The sequence below is a fragment of the Amphibalanus amphitrite genome, unplaced genomic scaffold, assembly GCF_019059575.1.
Source record: "Amphibalanus amphitrite isolate SeventyFive unplaced genomic scaffold, NRLGWU_Aamphi_draft 000135F_arrow, whole genome shotgun sequence".
Lineage (NCBI taxonomy): Eukaryota > Metazoa > Arthropoda > Thecostraca > Balanomorpha > Balanidae > Amphibalanus > Amphibalanus amphitrite.
In genome coordinates, this window is record NW_024881630.1 from 422,349 (window position 1) to 448,671 (window position 26,323).

At 54.1% G+C, this 26,323-nt stretch overlaps 1 protein-coding gene across 3 annotated transcripts in view; it reads left to right on the forward strand.

Annotated features, from left to right (window-relative positions):
* Positions 1-24,461, forward strand: part of LOC122382223 (fibroblast growth factor receptor-like 1) — a 69,050-nt gene extending 44,589 nt beyond the window's left edge. For 2 of the 3 annotated variants that reach the window (XM_043367281.1, XM_043367280.1), the window contains 8 exons: positions 16,573-16,679; positions 17,955-18,056; positions 19,406-19,571; positions 19,819-19,937; positions 20,869-21,115; positions 21,536-21,663; positions 21,975-22,074; positions 23,776-24,461. In XM_043367281.1, coding sequence (XP_043223216.1) covers positions 16,573-16,679; positions 17,955-18,056; positions 19,406-19,571; positions 19,819-19,937; positions 20,869-21,115; positions 21,536-21,663; positions 21,975-22,074; positions 23,776-24,068 — 1,262 coding nt within the window. In that variant the 3' untranslated portion in view covers positions 24,069-24,461. The remainder of the gene's footprint in view (positions 1-16,572; positions 16,680-17,954; positions 18,057-19,405; positions 19,572-19,818; positions 19,938-20,868; positions 21,116-21,535; positions 21,664-21,974; positions 22,075-23,775) is intronic. The other variant, XM_043367282.1, reaches the window with a different exon arrangement.
* Positions 24,462-26,323: the final 1,862 nt, after the last annotated feature.

Here is a 26,323-nt window from a genome sequence, read left to right on the forward strand (position 1 = left end):
ACGTCGATGGGTCATTACGTGGCGTGAACGGTGAAGCTGTCACAGGTCCGGCACGTGCCACGTGGCCACGTGTTTGAGTCGAGTACCTCCCAGATTATCGTGTATAAGCCAACTTGTGGCCTTATAGCACGAAAACAGCAGCAGTCAGGAAGCCTGAAATGGAACAATCGGTGAGGGGACAAGCCCTGCTTGCACGACCGGTGGTCACGTGGCACACGTGCAAATCTGGGCACCTCCGCTGCGGAGATATTTTATAGTGAAATATTCAAATGTACATAACTTTGTAAGTTTAAGTCCGATTGGGCTAAAATTTGGTGGGTGGATGAATTGTTAACCGACATGAACGAATGCGCCATGTTTGTTGCAGTGCGCCACGTTTGTCTCAAAGCGCCATTTTTGCCGCAAATCGCAGAATGTGCGTAACTTTGTCGAACATGGGACGATTAGGGTGCGCTTTGATTGAGGGATTGCTGCTTAAACGGCAGATATGAATGCACCACACTTGCCGCAAGGCGCCATATTTGTCTTAATGCGTCAGTGTTTGCGTTTTGCCTACGGCGGGCGTTTTTTTTGCGGCGGTGTTTGCGTTTTTTCGGTGTTTGCATTTGACGGCGGGCGGCCGTTTTTGCGTTTTTGGCGGTGTTTGCGTTTGGCGGCGGGCGGCCGTTTTTTGCGGCGTTTTGCGGTTGGCGGCGGGCGTGCGTGCGTTGCGGGCGTTTTTTGCGGCGGTGTTTGCGTTTTTTGCGGTTTTTGTGTTTGACGGCGGGCGGGCGGGCGATGCGGGTATTTTTGCTGTTTGCGTTTGGCGGCGGGCGGCCGTTTTAGCGGCGGTTTGAGGCGGGCGGCCGTTTTTTTTGCGGCATTTTGCGGTTTGCGGCGGGCGGCCGTTTTGTGGTTTGCGGCGGGCGGCCGTTTTTTTACGGCGTTCGTTATTTGCGGTTAGCGGCGGGCGGCGGGCGGTCGTTTTTTTTTGTGGCGTTTGGCGGTTTGCGGCGGGCGGCCGTTTTTTTGCGGCGTTTTGCGGTTCGCGGCGTGCGGCCGTTTTTTGCGGCGTTTCGCGGTTGGCGGCAGGCGATGCGGGCGTTTTTTTGCGGCGGCGGTGTTTGCGTTCTGCGGCGGACGCGCGTTTTTTGCGGCATTTTGTGCGTTTTTTTCTGCGGTTTTCGGCGGGCGGGCGATTTTTTTGGTTTTTTTTGCGACATTTGCGTTGGCGTTTTGGGCGTGCGTTTTGCGCGTTTTGCGGTGTTTGCGTTTTGCGGCGGGCGGGCGGTTTTTCACAATTAAAGTCCCAACCTTCGGATCCGCAGTGCTGTTCGATAAGCGCTGCCCGGGCCTATCCGAAGGTTGGGACTTTTCAATTAGACAATCACTATTCTTTAGAATTGTGATTTTCTATTGAAAATCCCAACCTGAGCTACCTCTCTAGGGGGGTGTTTAGCGTTTCTGCCGCGATTTTGGTCATTTTGATCCCCGCGAAAACGGCTCGATAGATTTTCTTGCCATTTTCAGCGTTTGGTCCCGTATCGGGGAGCTACCAGCTGGCATCGGTCGCTTGAAATATAATTAACCCGTTTTGGGGTAATCGGCACGTGCATTTTCCCATAGGGTTAACATGGGGAAAAATTTAAAATGCGATTTGCGCAAAAACTCCACGTTAGAAATGAATTATATTTTTAGGGTCGAATCTCGGGCCGGGACCCCACCTCATGATGGTAATTATTTAAAATATAATTAACAAAATTTTGGGTAATCGTTAAGGACAGTTACCCCATGCTGAGCCTATGGCGATTTCAAAAAATTATTTTCAAATCGATTTTGCAAAAAAATTCCACGTTAGATTTTGAAAAAGTTCCAATATGTTCTGCCCCGGGGTGTCGGCTACCACATGGTATGGGTCAGATATGGGGCGATTGAAAAGCACGTGCCACGTGCAAACGTGTTTGATGGGGTAACCTCCGGGAAAATCCGACATTGGCCAACTGGGGGTCCTATGGCTCCGAAACCACTCCACCTAGCGACACCAAATCAGTGCAGCCGGTGAGCAGATGAGTCCAGCTTGTCGCACCAGTGGTCACGTGGCGCACGTGCTATTGCACGTGCCGTGGCACGGGGTCAATTTTTGTTCTTAAATACACCAACATTGTGAAATGCAAGGAATGGGGGAAATAGCCGTCAGGCCGTCAGTTTTTATGATAGAGTCGATCTGAATACGGGTATAGACACAGAATGAACGGTGCTAGAAAACTGCTATCTCGGATTTTTTGTAAAATGAGAAATTAAAAATTCTAGGGAAATTATATATTAGAAAGGTGAAATTTCCCTAAATTTTCTCGTTTTTCGAGTTTAGCCGTCCACTGTTCATCAACGGTGACACCGGCCGGGATAATCTTTTACATGCTGATGGCTACGTCGATGGGTCATTACGTGGCGTGAACGGTGAAGCTGTCACAGGTCCGGCACGTGCCACGTGGCCACGTGTTTGAGTCGAGTACCTCCCAGATTATCGTGTATAAGCCAACTTGTGGCCTTATAGCACGAAAACAGCAGCAGTCAGGAAGCCTGAAATGGAACAATCGGTGAGGGGACAAGCCCTGCTTGCACGACCGGTGGTCACGTGGCACACGTGCAAATCTGGGCACCTCCGCTGCGGAGATATTTTATAGTGAAATATTCAAATGTACATAACTTTGTAAGTTTAAGTCCGATTGGGCTAAAATTTGGTGGGTGGATGAATTGTTAACCGACATGAACGAATGCGCCATGTTTGTTGCAGTGCGCCACGTTTGTCTCAAAGCGCCATTTTTGCCGCAAATCGCAGAATGTGCGTAACTTTGTCGAACATGGGACGATTAGGGTGCGCTTTGATTGAGGGATTGCTGCTTAAACGGCAGATATGAATGCACCACACTTGCCGCAAGGCGCCATATTTGTCTTAATGCGTCAGTGTTTGCGTTTTGCCTACGGCGGGCGTTTTTTTTTTGCGGCGGTGTTTGCGTTTTTTCGGTGTTTGCATTTGACGGCGGGCGGCCGTTTTTGCGTTTTTGGCGGTGTTTGCGTTTGGCGGCGGGCGGCCGTTTTTTGCGGCGTTTTGCGGTTGGCGGCGGGCGTGCGTGCGTTGCGGGCGTTTTTTGCGGCGGTGTTTGCGTTTTTTGCGGTTTTTGTGTTTGACGGCGGGCGGGCGGGCGATGCGGGTATTTTTGCTGTTTGCGTTTGGCGGCGGGCGGCCGTTTTAGCGGCGGTTTGAGGCGGGCGGCCGTTTTTTTTTGCGGCATTTTGCGGTTTGCGGCGGGCGGCCGTTTTGTGGTTTGCGGCGGGCGGCCGTTTTTTTACGGCGTTCGTTATTTGCGGTTAGCGGCGGGCGGCGGGCGGTCGTTTTTTTTTGTGGCGTTTGGCGGTTTGCGGCGGGCGGCCGTTTTTTGCGGCGTTTTGCGGTTCGCGGCGTGCGGCCGTTTTTTGCGGCGTTTCGCGGTTGGCGGCAGGCGATGCGGGCGTTTTTTTGCGGCGGCGGTGTTTGCGTTCTGCGGCGGACGCGCGTTTTTTGCGGCATTTTGTGCGTTTTTTTCTGCGGTTTTCGGCGGGCGGGCGATTTTTTTGGTTTTTTTGCGACATTTGCGTTGGCGTTTTGGGCGTGCGTTTTGCGCGTTTTGCGGTGTTTGCGTTTTGCGGCGGGCGGGCGGTTTTTCACAATTAAAGTCCCAACCTTCGGATCCGCAGTGCTGTTCGATAAGCGCTGCCCGGGCCTATCCGAAGGTTGGGACTTTTCAATTAAGAACAATCACTATTCTTTAGAATTGTGATTTTCTATTGAAAATCCCAACCTGAGCTACCTCTCTAGGGGGGTGTTTAGCGTTTCTGCCGCGATTTTGGTCATTTTGATCCCCGCGAAAACGGCTCGATAGATTTTCTTGCCATTTTCAGCGTTTGGTCCCGTATCGGGGAGCTACCAGCTGGCATCGGTCGCTTGAAATATAATTAACCCGTTTTGGGGTAATCGGCACGTGCATTTTCCCATAGGGTTAACATGGGGAAAAATTTAAAATGCGATTTGCGCAAAAACTCCACGTTAGAAATGAATTATATTTTTAGGGTCGAATCTCGGGCCGGGACCCCACCTCATGATGGTAATTATTTAAAATATAATTAACAAAATTTTGGGTAATCGTTAAGGACAGTTACCCCATGCTGAGCCTATGGCGATTTCAAAAAATTATTTTCAAATCGATTTTGCAAAAAAATTCCACGTTAGATTTTGAAAAAGTTCCAATATGTTCTGCCCCGGGGTGTCGGCTACCACATGGTATGGGTCAGATATGGGGCGATTGAAAAGCACGTGCCACGTGCAAACGTGTTTGATGGGGTAACCTCCGGGAAAATCCGACATTGGCCAACTGGGGGTCCTATGGCTCCGAAACCACTCCACCTAGCGACACCAAATCAGTGCAGCCGGTGAGCAGATGAGTCCAGCTTGTCGCACCAGTGGTCACGTGGCGCACGTGCTATTGCACGTGCCGTGGCACGGGGTCAATTTTTGTTCTTAAATACACCAACATTGTGAAATGCAAGGAATGGGGGAAATAGCCGTCAGGCCGTCAGTTTTTATGATAGAGTCGATCTGAATACGGGTATAGACACAGAATGAACGGTGCTAGAAAACTGCTATCTCGGATTTTTTGTAAAATGAGAAATTAAAAATTCTAGGGAAATTATATATTAGAAAGGTGAAATTTCCCTAAATTTTCTCGTTTTTCGAGTTTAGCCGTCCACTGTTCATCAACGGTGACACCGGCCGGGATAATCTTTTACATGCTGATGGCTACGTCGATGGGTCATTACGTGGCGTGAACGGTGAAGCTGTCACAGGTCCGGCACGTGCCACGTGGCCACGTGTTTGAGTCGAGTACCTCCCAGATTATCGTGTATAAGCCAACTTGTGGCCTTATAGCACGAAAACAGCAGCAGTCAGGAAGCCTGAAATGGAACAATCGGTGAGGGGACAAGCCCTGCTTGCACGACCGGTGGTCACGTGGCACACGTGCAAATCTGGGCACCTCCGCTGCGGAGATATTTTATAGTGAAATATTCAAATGTACATAACTTTGTAAGTTTAAGTCCGATTGGGCTAAAATTTGGTGGGTGGATGAATTGTTAACCGACATGAACGAATGCGCCATGTTTGTTGCAGTGCGCCACGTTTGTCTCAAAGCGCCATTTTTGCCGCAAATCGCAGAATGTGCGTAACTTTGTCGAACATGGGACGATTAGGGTGCGCTTTGATTGAGGGATTGCTGCTTAAACGGCAGATATGAATGCACCACACTTGCCGCAAGGCGCCATATTTGTCTTAATGCGTCAGTGTTTGCGTTTTGCCTACGGCGGGCGTTTTTTTTGCGGCGGTGTTTGCGTTTTTTCGGTGTTTGCATTTGACGGCGGGCGGCCGTTTTTGCGTTTTTGGCGGTGTTTGCGTTTGGCGGCGGGCGGCCGTTTTTTGCGGCGTTTTGCGGTTGGCGGCGGGCGTGCGTGCGTTGCGGGCGTTTTTTGCGGCGGTGTTTGCGTTTTTTGCGGTTTTTGTGTTTGACGGCGGGCGGGCGGGCGATGCGGGTATTTTTGCTGTTTGCGTTTGGCGGCGGGCGGCCGTTTTAGCGGCGGTTTGAGGCGGGCGGCCGTTTTTTTTGCGGCATTTTGCGGTTTGCGGCGGGCGGCCGTTTTGTGGTTTGCGGCGGGCGGCCGTTTTTTTACGGCGTTCGTTATTTGCGGTTAGCGGCGGGCGGCGGGCGGTCGTTTTTTTTTGTGGCGTTTGGCGGTTTGCGGCGGGCGGCCGTTTTTTGCGGCGTTTTGCGGTTCGCGGCGTGCGGCCGTTTTTTGCGGCGTTTCGCGGTTGGCGGCAGGCGATGCGGGCGTTTTTTTGCGGCGGCGGTGTTTGCGTTCTGCGGCGGACGCGCGTTTTTTGCGGCATTTTGTGCGTTTTTTTCTGCGGTTTTCGGCGGGCGGGCGATTTTTTTGGTTTTTTTGCGACATTTGCGTTGGCGTTTTGGGCGTGCGTTTTGCGCGTTTTGCGGTGTTTGCGTTTTGCGGCGGGCGGGCGGTTTTTCACAATTAAAGTCCCAACCTTCGGATCCGCAGTGCTGTTCGATAAGCGCTGCCCGGGCCTATGTGGTGCTTACATTGTTCAAGAAGTTATACATAGTATTCGAGCTCGTTGGTCTTAAAAACTGCTATCGAAGTAAATTAAAGTGCTTCGGGCTTGGGCACTTAAAAACCAATCGATATTTAACCCTCACCTATTTAGGCATTTCTTTTCAGCGTCTTACATGTAGCGGAGGGGCGTAGAAGCCCTCAGCCATTCGGCCCTTGATAAAAAGAGCCAGAGCTTCGCTGAAAATTAAAAAAGAGCGAGCTGCTCGTGACGAGAGAAATCCGATGATTTGAGAGTCCTGGTCATCGCTGACGAGAAAAAGCCAGTTATTTTTATGTCCTGGCCAATGCTGAGATCCTAGGTCACTGGTTGACCTCCCAGATCAGGTTTTAATAACCCAAAAGCACGGAAAATTGGGTCCTGCTAGAATTCCTACAAGTGAAGTTTGCTGGGACTTGGCTTGCTTCTGACTCCGAATTTGCACTTGCTTTGATCAAAGATGATGTATCAAAGCATTTGGGGTAGGACGGGTCACGCCAGATCACCCATTAGTCGTTCTGCCGGCTATCCATAGAATGTTAACCAGCACTTACAGCCTTGCAACATATTGCATAGGCACTATAACTGATACCTAAGTATGCCTAGTTTTCAAATGCTAAAATGGGTGCTAAATTTCAAACCAACACTTCCTAAAAACCACAGTAAAAAGGTGTAAATTTAAGGAAGTTAATCGAGATCATTTCAAGTAAATGACCTTAACCTGAGTTTCACGTGACCTTGGCACCCACAACAACCAATGAGACGAACATTAGATGGTATATTTCACATGTTGTCACGTTGCTAATCAAGAAACGACTATGGAAACGCACAGAAGATGTGCGCTGACTTTCAATTGCTATTCTGGCCTGACACGATCTTGAGAAAAATAATCACAGGTTAAAGGTAATTTGGTTCGGGGATTTAAAATTCTCAGACAAGATGCAAAAATGATAAGGGCTATTTAATTTTCCGGGAAGTTGTAAATTTGATTAACTCCAGGGCACCAAAGAATCGTCACAATCATTCGCTTTGCCGCGATTTATTGGTGAAAAACAGGGGGCGCGGTCTACTTGCCTCTACTTATATGTGTGGTGAGGGCTAATATTCATTTTATCTGTGTTGATGAATGTGGAACAATTTCTATATGAACTGAGACCAGTCCATATGAGTATGTTTTTCTCACGGACAATGACAATATAAAAACAATACAAATAAAATCAAACGTTTCGGACAACAACGTGCCTTCGCCAGTGGAGAAAAAGAAGTGTATAGGTTTAACATCGATGAGAACTAAATGCGGCACCGTCTCGGTCTGGCCAGCCGGGTTGCCGATAAAATACACAAATGTTTATAAGCTTCCATGATGTGCTAAAAACTGCTGAAAATATATCTTTTAAAAAATAAAGATAACTACTTCATCGATTTTATCGAAAGAAAACATGTATGCCTAATTACTTATTTCTTGCCACTGACGGAGGCACTTTTTTGTACGAAACGTCTGGTTTTATTCGTATTGTTATTGTATTGTCATTCCCTGTGAGAAAAAAAAGGATAACTCTTCAGTTAGTAACCATAACAGCGAAACGGCTTATTGTAACACAATTCACTGTGTATACGAAACCTATACTAAATCCCTAAAGGCTAAAAATAATTATATTTACAACTTTTAAACAGATACAGCTTATACAGCTTGGGCATACATTTTTTTCTGCATTAAGATAATATTAATTTATCTCCGCAGAATATGGTAAATTAGTGCCATGCTGAAGTTCGCTTTCGCAGCGTCTCCTCCAGGCATTCCACAGCTCTCGTGCCATTTTGGATCACGGAACATGGCTGGGCGCAGGACAGGTCGTCTGCGAGCTTGGACGGACCACGTGACCACCTCCTCCACTCCCCCTCACTCCCGTCCCCTTCCCCAGCAGGGCGTCCGATCTAACCGCGCCCCAGGCAGTCGGCTCGGTCCGACCCTCCCCATGGTCGAGCCACGGCCCGGTGCCGTCTGGGTTTGTGCCGGGTGCAAAACTGGAGCAGTAACTAGCGCCGGAACTAGTAGTCAGCACGACCATCGTCAGATGGCAGGAGTAAATGGAATAAGCGGTTCCAGGTTTCAGAAGGAATGGGGCAGGAAAAAGCGCTGAAAACAATGTTTTGCTGATATAGCCATAACAAGTTCACCGGATTAGGAGAGCAGCACATCAGTTTAAAGCCCTTCAGATGGTGGTTTTAATAAGCACACAATCATTTCCCAATTCGCCTCCAACGGTGTCACAGGCAAAGAATACGCTGAAATACTAGTGTGTACAGAAGCAACTGCGGGTCCCTGTACCTGACGGCTCGCTGCACTCTTCCCGTCGCCGCGCCGCTGCGGGGGGCGTGCGTATTGTTCGGGAGCGCTGCCTCCCGTCACCTAACACCCCCTATGGAACTCTCTCTTCTCTCTCCTTCCCACACTGTTCATTCTGCTATCTCTGTCTCTATCTCGCAAGTCGCCGTCACTATGTCTCTGTCCTTCTCTCTCGCCATCTTTCTCTGCCTTACCCTGCCTCTATCTCTTTTTCCCTTTGTCCATCTGTCTGCGTGTGCCTGTCCGTCTACCCGACTCGAAGTCACGATCCTGCTCTCTGTTTTCCTTTGTGTGCGAGGTAGCTGCGCAGCGGTGCCGCGGTGCCGCGGTGCCGCGATGCTCACACAATCGAACCCCGCACCGCTTAGATGTGACACCATTTATCTGACTGAGCCGCCTCCGCTGCGATGTGTCGGACTCGGCCAGACACGGAGCCGCTCGGTCTGCGGTGTGAGGACCGCATAATCCCTCAGCCGGTCGGCATTTAGCGCGCGGCGCGTGTTGTCCGCTGTCCCGGACGTGCGGCTGGCTGTGCCTCCCCTGCGCCGCCAGTCGGTGCCGTCTGAAGTCGGCCGGCGCCCGACGACCCACTGTGCGCGGAGCTTTACGGCCGGCGTCGGTCTGCACTCAGCTGCAACTGCTGGTGCTGTCAGTGTCCACTGGCCCGGACCTCTGCGACGCCCTCCTTAGCTGCAACTGAAGGGACCTGTGAGCCGCCCTCCTTAGCTGCAACTGAAGGGACCTGTGAGCCGCCTTCTTTAGCTGCAACTGTCTGGGACCTGTGAGCCGCCCTCCAGTAACTGCATTTGTCTGGACCCATGTGGGCCGCCTTCTGTAGCTACACCTGTCTGGCCCTTTGAGCCGCCCTAACTGCAACTGGCAGGACCTGTGAGCCGACCTCTTTAGCTACAATTGTCCGGACCTCTGGGCTCTGAGCCGGCCTCATGTACAGCTAGCTGTCTGGTGTCCAGTCCCTAAACTCCTTATATTAGCTGCAGCCATTCGAATATCTGCGTGGCTTTCAACTGCTGCCGCTCGTACGTGGAGCTTCCTATCTCATCTGCAACTGTCTCTTCCCTATGTGCTCGCTTAGACCACCATGCCCTCCTCCCCTGACTCTAGCTAACTAGTGGTGTCAATCGGAACTTGAATCTTCGGAATTCCGATTTTGTCAATGTCCAATTCGGAATTCGGTTGGACAATGACAGCAGACTTTGGACAACTTTGGACAATCGCCTGCTACACCTCAACATTTTTATAAAGTAATCGTGTTTAACATTGATTGGCTATTAGAAAGCTCAGCTTTCGATATGATTACCACTTTTGAGCTGGTAACGATACATTAAAAGCAAATTAATTAACGGTGTTGAGTGTTAACTATTGCGTATATGTCGGACATCTTTGGACAAATGGCTGGCTTGGACATTTTTGGACGGACAGTCGACGTAAGTTTTGGACATTGGACGGACATTAGACATATGTTTTCTGAAAATGACATCACTATAGCTGTGATGTGAAGTGAACTAGCTGTGTTAGCAACTGAGCCTGAACGTTTACACGGAACATTCTTGCACCTCGCGTACACCCTGGTGAACTGTTCTTTCCAGAGCGTGCTAGATACTGTAAGGGGCCATGTTGACCCTAGCTTTATAAGTAGCCCGACTGAAGGTGACGGTTTGGTCGACTCGATTCGCTTCGTGCTAAATTCTAGTCAGACAGTTATGTCCCGTCGCCTGCTGAGGCTTTTGTGCGCCTAACCTGCTTTGTGCATTCTGCTACGATGTTGTATCTTTGCGTCGTGATGAGTGTTTATCTTTTGTTATATTGTGTCGTATGTTTTACTGTATGCTTTATCTTGTCTCGAAAAGACGCATAATAAATTGATTGAATTGATTGATATAGCTAACCGAACTTGACCTGACCCGTGGGCTGGCGCGCCCTCACTGCCGGGTTCCCACGTCCGCGGCGCCCGAGCCGCCCACCATCCTACTGTCTGGTGACGGATGCCCGGCTCGGTGGCCGGCCGAGAGGGCGCCGTCAGGTAACCGGAGCGGCCGGCCCAGCTCGCCGGGGACGTTGCACAAGCCGGCCGCGTCAGATAAGCGCCGCTCGCCCGATGTCCGTGTGAAGGGAGTGAGTTAGATGCGGCCGGCGCGACACTGCCTGATCTCCAGTGGCCATCTCCGGTGGCGGCGCTGCGCCCACGGTTACATGGCGTGCCGCCGCGCAGCGCCGAGTTACGGCCCGGCAGCGACGTGTCTCAGCGCGGCGATCGTATCGCGGCCGTGTACGATCTCCGAGCGGGCATTAAGACCCAACATTAATTTGGATGATCATGACGTGCAATATTTTCATGGGACCGTCTCGGAGTTATCTCGGTGCCACTCGGACAAGCGTCATAAGGAGCCGCGGCGGCCGGCAGCGCGCGGCGCCGGCCACCAAGTGATTTGTGGGCCACGAGACTGGCTCTGATGGCCGGCCGGACGGCACGCTGCCGCTGCCTCGGCCTATCACCGGCCGCAAACGAACGCAATGCGACCGCCATACCATCAAACATGGCCTAACACGAGGTGACACGACCGCAATTTTATTTGCGTTTTACAATTAGGCACTTAACTGTCAGTCAAAATTTGGAGAAACATGGACCTGGCTGTTTTATCGTTCCGCATCAGTCCAATAAACATGGTGTAACATTCCCAAAAGTTGAATAGCATGTGTCGCCGACATGCCTTGGTGACGTCCGTCTTCCATGTTTAAATAAGCAACAAGTATGCCATCGTGCGTGGTTCATGTCATACCCGCATTGTACCAATGTTCATCTATGCCTCTATAAAACTCGCCACCGGTGACGAAATCGAAGGCAGTGAACGGCATGGAAATACGCTTATCGTCTGCAGCGACGATGAAGAGGTGCAGGGGTGCTGCGGCATATACAGGTATCCGGCGGGCCGTATGCAGATCCGGGGGCGTACATATGCAGGTATCGGCGCCTATATCTCGGCCTCAGATTGGGCGTGAACATATGCATATATCGGGTGTGCATCTGCGCCTATCGCGGTGCTCGCTCGGCCGACCCCGCTGCCCATATGCAGTTATGCATAGTTGACTGGCCGGGACACGGAGCGTCAGCTGAGCCGAGTGTCCGTGCCGGGCACAGTGGCGCAGTGGCAGGACACCGTCAGGGCGGAGCCGATCCCCGTGTCAGCGGCGACACGGGTGTCTCCCAGCCACTCGGGCCGCTGTGTACGGCCGCTGGGAGCGCACAGATGCGCCCCGATAGTGTGTGGGCGCCGCGACAGCCGATAGGACGCGCCGGTGGGCCGGCCGGCGCCCCGGCTCGCCACTGTCACCTGCCTCCCTCCGGTCCGGCCCGACCCGCTTACCATACAATCGTATGCGGCACGGCGCCGGCACATTGAGCCATTGTCGCTGCATTTTTGCCGGCAGTGGGACGCTCGTCCGTGCAGCTCAACGGCTGTGGCAGACGGACAGGACAGGGATGGGGCGGCGTGGTGAGAGCTAGAGGACGTGAGGGTGACAGGATCTGGTGACGCAGTGACCTGTCAGCCTGTCTTGACCCGTCACAGCCTATCACGTCTGTCAGCGTGTCTTCGGCCAGACACATTTAGCCTGTATACCTGTCATCTTGTCTGAACCCGTCACGGTCTGCGTGTCTGTCTCAGCTGTACCTCTGTCTGTCTGCACTCTGCACACTCGTCCAGCCACCCAGCCTGTCGCACAGCCCACCCCGCATCGGCGCCAAGTGCCAAGAGGCCAGTTCGTCTACTCGTGCTGTGGCCACCTTTTTGGACAGGCTTGCTTTTTATCGTCCACTGAACATGACTTGTAACTTACAGTAATTAGTATGGCGTTGGCCGGGGATCGGGTGCGACACCTGGCGTCGCTGCCGTCTGCAGTCTGACGCCTCTGCAGGGCACGCAGAGCGACGGACGCTGCACGCACAGCGGCCACTGCGGCGGATTACCTGTCCCCGTCGGCCGCAGCGGCCGCCAGTCGCGTGTCGCCGCCCCGGGCCGCGGGGCTGATATTTTAATGGTGTCGTATCGACACCATCGGTCGTCCGGCGCATATGACGTGTCCGGCCAGTTTTAATTGGTGGTGTTTGGCGTGGCGCGGTCCGTGTCGCGATAGGCCGGCGCGTCCCGGCGACGTGTCGGGCCGCTGACACGGCGGCTTTTTCCCGCCCGGCCGGCTCCGAGTGATTAATTAACGCCCCGATAATCAGCCTGATTAATTGAGCGTGGCGGTGTAGCGCCGCGGACGGACGGACGGACGGCCGGACGGGCGGCGGGGCCCGGGTCGAGGATTACGGACGGCGCAGGTGTCACTGGCGGGGGCGGCGGCGGGGCGGCGGCGGGTGGGGTTGGCAGCCGCCTGGTGCCGGTCACGGCACGGCCGGACGACAGGGCAGGTCACCGACCGACCGGCCGACCGGCCTCAGTTAGCTAAGTGCTGCCACAGAACTGTCCCAGGACTCGATGGTTTTGGGTGGGACTACGGCGATGGGTAGAGCTCTGGGCCAAGACAGATCGCGGTGACATGTTCCATTGTCCTGGTTTTTAGCTCAGTTCCACAGCTTCTCTTTTATAATCTACGCCCTACGGTTATGCTGGTTACTGACCAACGATTCCACGATATTCTAAACATGCCTGCCCTCATGGGTTTCCCTTTCGCTTTATTTGCTTTTGGTAGGTATGCATTTTTAGCTCGACAAATGCGGTTGTTGTGAAGCTGCTCCTGCTCACCATTTTTGTCACTGCTGGCATTTGGGGAATAACTAACAATCACATATTTTGACATGTCTGGAGTACCGTTTAGCCTCATGTGCTTAGCGACGTCTTTGTCCGCGTCGCAAGGAATGCTGGTTTTATAAAACGACCAGTCATTCCAACTGGTCCATCCATCTGCCACGGCTTATCATCTCAATCGACCTAAACAAAACACAAAATGACATGAATGTGTCCAATACACAATGGCCGTGCGATACCTACTGTGATAGTGCGACGGACACAATAAGCAGTGACAATCTGTCGCTCTGTTATGCCACGATAACGCCTATCGCATATCGTTTCGACAGCAGGTGTCAGTCCCGTGCCTTTTTATAAGTGCGCTGTGTTATCGTTTGATTGGCATCTGTCTTGTGTCAGCGCCCACACGCGGTCGTCCTGTGTTGATTTAAGTGCGGACTGTCCATGGGGCTGGTGGACCTCATTAGGACACCCTTCTGGAGAAGGTCGTTGCCAGACCGCGCTACCGCAGGCCACTGTCTTATTCGCTCGCCAGCGGAGCTGGCCGGACATGTCCGAGCTGGCCGGGCCGACCTGCAGTGTGGCATGTCTCGGTCCACCGCGTGTCCTGGATTTCCTCACCTTCGGCGCGGCAGTGCCGGATGAACTATATCTGAGATAACGTCCGGAATTCAGGTTTGGCCAGACGAGGAATGCGAAGGTCGCGATCCGCTCTCGGGGCCGGCACAAGTCCCGCGACGGCCCGTGACCGATGTCGGGCGATAGGATCGCGCCGTGGGCCCGAGACCGGCGTCCCGTCGCGCGCTGCCCATGCACCCTCGCCAAATGATGTCGTTATTCGGTTATCTCCGTGTGAGATGGCGAGCGATCTGGGGGTCCCGCCGCCGTGGCTTCTCTGGAGAGAGAGGATGGAATTCCCGCAGGAAGCCATAAACATTGAATGTGTCTAGCTCATTGTGTTCAGCTTTGAGGCGCCCAAAGTTTGTCTTTTTGCCGATGCTGTGTGCTTACTAATCCGTATGCGATTCGCGACATTGTGAAGAAATCCCTCAGAAATGCATCTGGCTTTTCTCACGCCGATAAACGCCCGCCCGCATCGTCTCAGAAAACTTCCGCTGTGCCTGGCACGGCTCGAATCCCAGCTAATTGAGTCCCTCGGGATGCCGGGGTAATGTGGCGTACATGAATGTGTTGACTTTCCTATTTCCGTGTAATCACGTCAGAGTGTCTGGGACTGGCTGATCACTGGCCGCGTCTCAACACTGAAATGTATCGGTTTTTATTGTCGCTCTCTTCGGCGACCGTTCTGTGCGGCATGCGATACGACCGGTTCACGTCTGAGTCGGTCTGGCTTTCCTGGGACTGCAGGCCGGTCGTCCGTATCCTGGTCGGTCGTCCCGGGTAGGTGGGACACACACGTCGGTGTCATGCAGACACGGCGCGGCACCGAAGGCCGTCCGTCAACGGACGATTGGCGTATAACTCGGTTCTGCGACACCTGAGCGAATGTCATTTCAGCGAACGACATTTGAGCGAAACATTTTCAGCGATTATCAATTTAAGCGATTGGCTTTTTCAGCGATTGTCAAGTCGGCGAATTCAGTCACAGCGATTATCAACTTAAGCGAGGACCAGAATCAGCGAAACCAGATTGAGCGAATATATGGTGGTCAGTGGGAGACCAGTTGAGCGATGCAGTTACAGCGAATGACCGAACGCGACGAAAGTCAATCATTTGCTACTTTTCGGAAATTATTGCACCTCTTTACGCATCATTTGAATTTTGAAGACACATATGTACATCGGACGACCAACAAGGGGTGCATGGGAGGGAAAGGAGGCGGGCTAAATTTGAATTGAAAATGCGGAACGTGAGAGGTAGGGCGACGGAAGGAATGCCAAGGACCAATAATAAACTAGAGAGATGGCACAGGGGAATCCAGTATATGTTTCAGCTGAAACATATACTGGATTCCCCTGTGCGAAACTGGATTCCCCTCGCCCAAATATCTGGACATTCGTACGGTGCTTGGGGCAAGAACAAATTTTACAACATGGGGAACTGATCCAAATTCAAGCGGGGCAATTTCGCGAAAAAAGCAAAAGCAATATTGATCTCTGAACAAACGTTTGGTCACCATTATTGACAAAGAGCAGGGTAGGGGGGGGGGGGTGAAATTGAACCGTTGGAATTTTTGACAAATGTAGCATTAATTTTGGAGCTCAATGTCTGACCTTTGAACGCGCGACATCCGCCATCCAGTTCCGGATAACCATGAGAAATTCCGGAAACATTCGTACGGATACGCTCGCAAAGAAAAAAATCCACCGTTACAGGACGATGAAATGTTTCGCTGGACTGACAGTCGCTCAAATTGTAGCCGACGAAATAGATGTCGCTGAAACATAGCTTTCGCTAAAATTGATAATCGCTTTATTTGATAATCGATGAACTTGATAATCGCTGAATTGCCATTCGCTGAAAATGGTTCGCTCAAATGACGTTCGCTCAAATGACATTCGCTAAAGTCGCTCGCACCGGTATAACTCGCCAGTCGCCGATGAGTCTCATTCAGGGGCCTCGCCGCCGAGCTGCGGATGAGGCGCGACTGTTCTGTTTGTGCCGTCAATCAAACTGATAACTGCATTGGCCAGGGCAGGCTCGTCAATCTCTGGCCGTTAGCCGTCACATAAAGAATAATCACACCGACAGGCAAAACACGAGCGCTCACAAAAGGCTGTCACTCGGCGGCGGTCATAAATACACGGGCGGGCCGTGAGGCGGCTGGCCGTGTCGCCGTGCGGCCGGCGATCGCTCACGGCCGACGCGCGCGGCGGCCACCCGCCGCGGCCGGCGCCGCGCGCCGCTCTGTTTGTCCTCCGGAGGTCGGCGGTGATTTATCCTTCCGCAGCGGGGTGCCGACGTCTGCCATGGGACGACCGGCGGCGAGCCGCGCCCCTCGCGGCCTCCGCGGCATCCGGGCCGGCCTGCCTCAACCTCTCTTACCGCTCTGCTCCCCCGGCGGAACCGATCTGGGCCGACTCGGGCCGCCGTGCGGTCGTAAACTCACGGTAGCACGGATCGTGTGACGAGAAGTGGCCTATTTGGCGGCGATCAAACAGACCGATGGACCGCTGCTTGCGTGTTTATAGACCCGTTTATTCGCTGGAGTAAACCCACGAGCTGATAGTGCAGCTAATATCGGCTCGCTCGAATGCCTGACAGTGAGCCAAGCCTCGCTGGATGACCAAGTGAGTCTCACGCTATTTTCCGTCGGTTTCAGATCCATCGGATAAGCAGTACCAGATAAAGGGCAGCTCGACGGCCGGCAACGAGTATCCGTCGATGACCTCGCGTCGCTTCAACATGACCCCGCCCAAGGTCACCCAGGTGAGTCCCACCCCGTCCCGTCCGGTCTGCGCTGGGTCTGCCGCACTGGTCGAGTGTCTATAGTGCGGAATTTGCAGCGATGGCAGGGAGAAACCCCGAATCATTCGGCCAGGACCGCTGGCCGGTGCTGTTCAGTTCAGCCGGTCCGTTCGTCCACAGGAACTGTGACACGCGAGGGGATTCCAGGGGCGGCCAGCTGCGACCGTGCCGTCCAGACGGCCACAACGCGCTCATCTAAATCTGATCTAAAGCGCCTTTTACATGGATGTTAACTTGTGCCGTGAACCAAAACAAAAGTGTTAACCCGATTTTCCAGGCAGCACTTCACACCTTTAGTTGGAACGGGGCCAGTCCGTTGTAGGATGTGATAAAAACATACGGGAAACGGTGCCTCATATGACCTCAAGAGGCATTTAGACAAATATTTCACGCGTCAAGCTTCTAAAAATATAAATGCTGATTAGATTATGCTGATACGAGATATTTGGGGACTTGTTATGGACATGTTGCTTGTCATTTGTTCTTGCGTTGTGCGCTCATATTCGAATGTGACATCCTAGCATTCGCATTTTAGCATGCGGGTGCATCTGAGCACTCACCCGTATGCTATGATGCGTGTACTTACATAACAACCTTAGTATGCATTTGCACGTCAAGCACACGAGGTCACGCACGCTCACAAAGCCACACATAAATACCCCCTCCCCCTCCCACATACACCACACGTACCACGCTGAGCGCACGTCTCGTCAGTGCCGGCTGGTGTCGCCGATACCATCTGCAGCTGCGCCACACTCGTCCCCGCCGCGCCGAGACTCGTCTCCGGCGCGCCGCGAGTGTCGCCGTCCGCGCGGCTCGTTCCCACCGAGGTCCGCCAGATTAGCTGTGTACCGGCCGGCAAAGCCGTCCGCTGGCCACGTCTTCTTTGTGCCGAGACTGGTGTGAATTTCTGCACCCGAGCAGAAAACTCTGCCGGAGCTGTCACCGAGCTTGTATAATAATGCTGTATAAGGCTCGCCACCGGTGAAATCTCCTGCAGATCGTGTTTGATATTTTTATTCGCCTGCTGGAGGAGTGGCGAAAATTCCTCGTCGCGGGGAACTGGTCCGACCGGTGAGTGGTGTGGGGCGGGCTGGCCGGACGGCTGGCCGTATAGGCGCGCGCGGGCGGAGCGGGCAGGGGCGGGCGGAGGGGACTAATGACTCAATTGCGGGCGCGTGGCTGGCGGCCGGCCGGTGTCCCGTACATTACCTGACCGTGTACCGCCGTCCGCAGGTGTTCCCGGCCAAGTCGCCCGTGCGCAAGATGGTCGGCGGAGACGTGCGCTTCAAGTGCGTCGCCAGCGGCATGCCCAAGCCGGACGTCAAGTGGTTCAAGGTAGGCGTGCCGGCCGGCCGGCCGGCCGAGGTGGGCAAACACGGCGCCGGGTGGGGGCGGACTGAGCGACGGCCAGCGGGGGCAAACAAACGTCGCGGCGTGTCGGGATGCGGCCCAGGGCAAACACTGGACGGCCGCCGCCGCCGCCGCGCCGCTCGTCACCTCTTTGAATGGATGTCTTCTCCAGATGGCTGGCTAAGCAAACAGACGGGAGCCTGCCGGTGATGGCCGCGCTGGGGTGGCGAGCGGGGGCGCCGGCGACGATAATGGCGTGCCGCGACCCATCCCCCCTTCCCACACCACCAGCCGCTCACCGGAGACCCCAGGTCACGACTGGTGCCCGACCTCCACCGGAGACACGTCACCTGTCCGGTCTAACATTCCCCGCTCACCCGCTAAACGTGCTCCCCACTGATCGTCTCGGCGAAAGCTTCGCACCATGGGTACTCATACCGCATACCTACGTGCCGTGTACTGATTGCCCACAGGTGATTTGTACTTTCAGCCATTTCCTTTTTCCTGAACGACATGGAACATTTGGTCTTACCACAATGAGTAAGCCCCAACCCGAGCATATTTCGGATCTAATACCATTCACAATCCGTCAATGTCATCACGTGTCCTTAAAATCGCTGTGCCCATCTCCACCCGACCCGCCTATTTTCAATCCTTCACACCTGAGGCCCTTCCCCCTCCCCTTCCGTCTCCGGTCGGGAGCCCCGGCAGGCGCCTCCCGGCTCTCTCCGGGACGCCTCCCCGCTCTGTCCCCTTCCCTGACAACAGCGCCGGCAGCTGCGCCGTCCCTCGTCTCCGCGCCACACAATACGTTCCCAAATCGGTCCGGTCCGACCCCCCGCGTCCGTCCTATCCAAACAGACCGGGCCGGCGGGGCGCGGCCCGCCCCCATTACCCACGTCAGATAAAGGGGACGACGCGGGGGGCAGTCCCGTCCCGCCCTTTTCACACCGTCAGGGGATGGGGCCATGGGGCGGGGCGGAGAGGGTCGGAGAGTGGGGAAGTGGTTAGCGGTGGACAGGCCCGTGCGGTTAGCCATAGTATTTGGTCGCACTGGGGACACGTGATGTCACGCGTCGCCTGTTTTGACCTAACGCCATGGTAGGGGCTGGCACATGATGTCGACTTACCTGTTGCATTGGCAGGATGGGTCGAAGGCGAATGTATTCCGTTGACCGTTTTGGATATTACCTCACTCGACCCGACCTTACTATTAGGCAGAACGGGACAAAACAAAACTAAGCGCGTCCCGTTTTGTTTGTGTCTTACCTGACCTGACGGGATGTGACCTGACCTAACGTAAATCGACGTGACCCTTCCTGATCTGTCGGCAGGACGGCACGGAGCTGAACGTGTTCCGCTCTGGCTCCGAGGTGGACCTGTCCTCACCAGGTCAGCTGCGTCTCAGAAGCATCACAGGCGAGGATTCTGGCCTGTACGAGTGTCGGGTCATCAGCCCGCTCGGGCACGCCTCGGCCAAGTTCGTACTGAATGTGGAAGGTGAGAACTGAGACGAAACGCTGCATAGACGTGTCTTGCATGTGTCTGATCGTCTGCGAGTATGTTCGCGCCGGTATGATCAGCTAGGGTGTTGAATAAGGGATACCTAAAGCTGTCATTTTGGCGGTGTTCCTGTCAAAATTTTGCCGGAAATTCGGGTAGTATGGGACTGCTGAACTCATCAGTAAAGCATGGATCTGTGATCTCATTTCGACACGCCCTGACCTCTGACCTCTCTGTCGGGCAGAGCCGCACGAGCAGAAGCCGGAGATTGTCGGTGATGAGCCGCAGAACACCACGGTCAACGAGGGTGGCCAGGTGTCCCTGCAGTGTCGCATCAGCGGGCCACCACCCATGCACGTCAAGGTCAGTAGCCTCGAACCAGGCCCCGACCGGTCAAAGGTCAGATTCCCACCGCCGAGATAACTTTCCCATCGTTATTCTGGAGTCGGTGCATAGGCCTACGTGTTCTGTGGGAGGTGTCAGGAGGCGGTGTGACGTACAAACCGCCTCTGTCGTGACGGTGGCGGCGGCGTCACGACCGTGAATGGTGTGACGTGACGGCCGTCGGCGCGTCGGGCCGAGCGTGATGTTTGTGCAGCGATTCAGCCTGTCGGCGGCGCTGGCGCGGCGTCCGTCCAGTCATGCTCGCGCCGCCGCCGCGCGGACTGACGAGAGTCACAGGGAGAGGAGGGTCCGCCGATCGGTGGCCGGGTGACCGTGGGAGCCGCCGGGGCAGAGTTTATTCACGGCAGGAGGTGGGCGCTGGACGGTCTGGTCCCGCACCCGGCGCCACCGCTGCGTGTTTGTGTGTCTGGCCGGCGCGGCTGACCCGGCCTCTCACTATTGTCCTATCTTGTCTGGATCAACTGGAATCCGTTGCAGCCCGTGTTCCGCTCATAAATCACTGGCCAGCTTGTATATCGGCGCTGGCAGCTGACGACAATGGCGTTGACGGCCAACATGTTTGTGTGAGGCGACTGATGGGCGTCGCTCTGGCCGTCTCGCGCCAGACAGCGCCGTCGGCCGGCCACCGCAGATGAAACAACTGATGAAAACTGCGACACCACCGGTGATTACGAAATCACCTGCAGGGGAGCCAATGTTCTTGCTACGTCCGGAATCGCCAGATAACAGAGCATATTTGGCGCGCTGTTTTCTTCAAATCACAAATTGCGTGTTGGCGATTGTAGATGGTATCTCGGTCGATGTCATACAGGGCCGCTGTCATTTGCCGGTGGTATTGTTTGCTGTGCCGTCCGGCCGGCCGGCTCTGACCTCCGCCTTTGTCCGGCAGTGGCTGAAGCTGCTCGACCCGCACGCGGTGCCGGCGCTGCGGAACGCCTCAGACGCCAGCCAGCTGGACAGCCACGAGTACCGCGTGATGAACGTCAGCGACACCATCACCAGCAGCCCCGACCAGTACCTCATCAAGCTGACGCTGCGCCACGTGCGCCTCAGCGACGCCGGCCAGTACGTGTGTCTGGGCGCCAACAACGGCGGCTTCACACTGCGGCCGGCCTACCTCACCGTCCGAGGCGCTCGTGAGTAGACGGTATCCCGCACCAAACCCGGCCAAAACCTCCACCTAAACCCCTCACTATACCTGATCAGGCACCAGTCGGCCCACCGCCGTCCGAGACGCCCGTAAGTAGCCGCCCCCGCCTTAACCCCGTCCAAGTACCTCAATTCTGCAGGCTACTGGTGGCTAGTGCAATTCTCAGCCCCTGTCACACATCGTGTCGATGACTGAGGCGCCTGCGCCTTACATTGAACAATGAACAGTGTCAGCTAGGACAGGACGTTTGCTGAAGTGTTGCGTTCAGATGGCTTCTGTCCGGACTGGTTTCCATCAGTGTCGCGAGTGTTTCAGTCGCGGGTGATTTGTGTGTTGATATCTGCGAGTGCCGGGTCTGCGTGCGACGGTGGTCTGATTATCCTCTGGCGTGCTCTCTGTGTTGCAGAGACGTACCAGTTTCCGTCTCAGTCGAACAGCCACGTGTACCTGATGATCATCGTTCCCGTGGCGATCGTCGTGGTACTGGCACTGGCTGCCATCTGCTGCCTCTGCCAGCGGAGAAAACTCTCACAGGTCAGTGGGAGGGCGGTCAGCGGGGCAGAGGTCACTGAGGGCAGGGGCTCTACTCGGGAAAGGTTTGTATCTCGGGGATTGACCAGGATTGTCGGCTGGTGTGTGGGCTGGTAACTCGCCTGGCGTTTAGGCATGTGTTGAGCGCATGGCTGTGCCGACTGAGCGGGGCCGTGGGACGGTCAGCGGGCTCCCGCCGACCGCTGACGCGCTGCGCTGAGCTGAGCTGATCTGGCTGTCTCGGTAACCGCCGCCGGTGCTGACCGTAACGCGCCGCTGACCGCTGACCAGTAACGCGCCCTGCTCTCCTGCAGCTGCCTGATGAGGTCAAGTCGGACGCCGAGGCGGCGCTCATGGGAAACAGGATCATGTCACAGCTGCCGGGAGCCAAGCAGCGGCCTGAGCTGGGCACAGGTAACTGCCCCCCTCCCCCTCCCGGGTCCCCGTGCTTCGAGGTGCTGACAGCGACTGCGCGTGTGGGCGCCCCTCCCCCTCCAGACAATGACTGGTTTGTGGCCGTGGGGCCGGTCCGTCGCCCCCAGTCCAGTCGCCCTCGATTGAGACACGGCCCCAGCTAGCCCGCCTGCGACAAATGACGATAGCCGACACTCTGCATCGACGCAAGTGGAACTAACATAATGAAGATGCCACTGATTTGGTCGCACGTGCAGTGCGAGCCGATGCTTTTTGTGATAACAGCACGCTCGCATTGTTTAATATGGAAATGGAGTTGTATGAGGAGGAAACTTATGCACGAAAGCTAGGATAAAAATGAGATTGAGACACTGAATGTTCACAACTTAGAGAACAAAAACTTGTTAGTGGTTTTCCTTGTAGTAAAAATGTTCCACTGATGATTGTTACAGTGAAAACAAAAACTTGTCGAAAACGACCTCTAAAAGTGTCACTGATAGTCCGCATAGACTCCAGATTCACGTTATAGTGCAATTAGCCGGGACTGGTGATAACGCTTATAGCGAACTGAGTTATGCATTACAGCCGCACCATTGTTATACGTTTCTTGCTGATCTAATATTCCATTCTCACTAATATTTTACGTCACTTCACGTGACACGTGGTACAATGACAAAAAGTCCAGGTGTCGAGTTTCTAGAAGTCCCCCGTCGCATGTTCATTTGCGTGGAAATGTTAGTTTGTATGCTACATGCCAGGAAAATCAGAAACGTTTTGTCCTCCTGTGGACAGGGTGTCATGCCAATTAAGTTGTTTTCAGTCTTCCAAAATATTATACCGGTATAAGCTATTTATAAAAGGGGCTTCGTCGATCTAATAGTTCAAACAGCGTCTCGCACTTCTGATTGTTCTGATTGATCTGATAGACAAATTTAGCAATGGATCACAGTCGTCTTCTCTTGAGGAATCGAACAACCCACGCATGGTAATATCGTTACCGTCTTACAGGCATTATCTAGGAAGCATGACTAATGAGGTCGGGACAGTCGCACCTTGACACTCAGTGTGCCATCCATGGGAAACTTCGACCTCATTGCCATTTAGGCCTGATATTTTTAGACGTTATATTCATCAACCAACTCCTGCTAATTACAAGGAAAGGTGACTAAGATTCGACTGACATTAAATGACTAATCAAGGAGTTCTGCCTGCTGTATGTTTCATCCTTAGCTACTCCCTTTTGCTCGTTACTTTCCTTCCTTACTTGGGTTCCATGAAAATGTGTTTGTGGTGAGCTCATCATGAACAGTTTTCATTTGGCGGGCGCGGACGTTGCCGAGAATGAAGGACGCTTGTAGTGTTTCTTTTCAGTTAGGATAAAGTATTTTTTTATTTAGTGGAGAGGGTACTCAAGTTGAGCCCAAGGCTAGGTAATCGACCATTCAAAACATCAGCAGTGCAAGTCCGAACCGTCTAATGCCTTGCTTTTCAAGATTGGCGAATGCTTCGAACCGATGATAGCGGAGCGCCATCGATGGCACCGTGTTGACATCATCGATTGTTGCGAACTTCGACCAGCTACCGTTTTGTACATGTCTTTCAATGTTGTCCCAAGCAATCACCTGAGTTTGTGTTGGGCTGAGTGATAATCGTATCTCTCCGTGCCGTCCGCCCGCCGCTGACAGCTCGCTCCGCCGGCAGGCTCGTCAGAGACATCTCGCGGCGTGCCAATAGGCTGCGGTGTGGCCGCCCACCACGGGCGGCGCTACGACCCGCTGCCGCCGCACCCGACGCCGACGCCGTCCGACCACACGTACGTGATGGCGCCGGTGGGCTCCTACAGCCTGAGCAGCCGGCGCAGCGAGCCGAGCTCGGCGTCCGGCCACAGCTCGTGCAGCTGCGCGCCGGCCGCGCCGCCGGCCACCGAGCCGCCGCGCCAGCTGCAGGCCCACTTCAGCCGCCACCGGCACAAGCACCTGCACTACGCGTGCTGACGGCCGGCCCCGGCCCCTGGTGTGTGCGCGCAGACAGACTGCAGTGAGCGGACAGAACGGCGGCCACGGACGGCCGCGCCAGCGCCCAACTAGTCATTACAATACTTATCGGCCGCGCCCGCCGCGGGAGGCGCGGTGCGCGGGGTGTGGACGCCATTGCGTGTGTTTGCGTGTTCAGTGTTGTGTATGGAAGTTTTGCGTGCATACACGCGTGTATGTACGAGTATGTTCATGTTAACGCGCGGTCGTATTTATGAATGCTGCGGGCTATGGGCCCGCTGAGCCTGTGTCTAACAAGCTGCGTGTCACGTCGCATCGCCCCGTAGAAATACCCCGCTTACCAACCCAGTCGTTTTGTATTGGGAATACATCTTGTGTTATTTGTCTTTTTAATACGTGTTTGCGAATTGAGAGTACAAAACTTGTGCGTACCTACCAGCTGAAAAGTCGAAGAGCGGACCCGAACATTAGCTCGATTCATAATTGTTGTCCGTGTGCTGGGTTTGACTGGACAGCCTACGATGAGCGGAGCGAACGAGTGCGAATGTGAAGAGGTGCGTCCGTGCTGCCGGGTAACTAATAATCCGCTCAGAAACGTAGCAGTAAACTCATATTTATCCCGGACTTGATTCGGATCCCGTAAAGGTAGCCCAGGATCGAGCTCGCTCTTCTGTCGGCATGAATGGCCAGTGACATACGGTTGTTACAAACGTCTGGCTATTGAGATAACAAAATGAACGCTGTCCGATGAACATGAGCAAAAATTGATGTAATTTTGCTTCATTTGTCCTCTTACAGTCTCGAGACGGCGTTATCGCGAACCCCGCTTCCACCAGCCCGCCTCACTGATCGGAGGCAAAGCGTGCAGCAGCACTCGTCCCAGTGTCCCACCGTCCCTCCCCTCGTGTCCGATGTTCAGGTGTATCGCTTCCGGTGATCCGTTCATTGATCAGTGACTGTCTCCAAGGTGTAAGTGTAAGACCGCCCTTCAATCCCCTGACATCAAACGTATTTTACATGCGTTGTTTATTGAGGCGAGCGATAGCGCTAATCAACAGGTCGAAGTAGAACTACTAATGGGGCGCGCACTACTTGGAACCGAATGTTCTGTGAGTAGATGGTCCGACATCAACTCAGATATGAATGTAGCGCACAAACGGTGCTTTTCACCAGCCAAGAACGGTACAGGTGGGGCTGTAAAGAATCACTACCGAATGTGACGTTCGATGCTGTCCTAACTACCTATTATAACGCAACTTTGCGCGAGCTTCGAGGCGATTGAAGTGCGCGGACAAATATTCACAAAGGTCCACTGTAGAATCACACAAAGTCAGCACCTCGTGACCGAAACTGACCCTCCCGACGTCTGTCTCCTCGCTGTACGCCCTGGTGGAGGCCGCTGCCGGCCCCTGCGCGTGACGGCCCTCATCGCGACGGGCCGGCGCCTCCTCTCGACCCTGAAGTACCTTCAACCAGCCCTCCCCATCATCCCTGATGCAATGGAGGCGCACTGTATGCGCCCTATCGGCCAAAAACGTTAATCCGGACAGCATGCGATTCAGTTCCCAGTACCAGGCAAGTCCAGCACAGGCATTTTCACGGGCAGGGTTCATGAAAACTGTTCAACCCCCTAACTACTTTGGCTTGATCCTTCCTCTCGATTAAGTCTTTTACCCATGCATTCCGCCAGCACTCCGCATTAGTCTGAATTTCGAGCGTTTAAAACCCCAACTTACGGATCAGCAGGCCACTCACCCAATGATGATGAATCTGAGGTTTTTGTTCTGAGCACCACAAGCTGCACTGTGTCACTTCACTAGTGAATTGTGCCGGTTCACCCCACCTCACCGCCTTGGCCACTGTTGGAAGGCACCTCACCACTCACTGCTGCTCGACCTCACTCCACTGTCACCTCACTGAAGGAGCTCACCACACTCACTGTTACCTTACCGGAGCAGGAACCACCTCACAGGAGCGGAAATCACCACATCGTCACCTCACCGGAGCCGGAAACCACCTCACCTAGTCACTCTCACGTGATCACCTCACTCACCAGGTAGGAAGCCGCCCACCTCACCGGAAAATGCACTGCACCACCGCGCAGACCACCACACTAGGGCGAGGTATGCCCCAGTGAAGACGAAAAGACCTACACCTGTGTCACTGATTGGTGCGCACTACTGATATCTCACGAACGGTTCACCAGGGTGTTCAGCGTTATTCAGTTTCATCGCCAAAGTGTCTCCGCTTTCAAA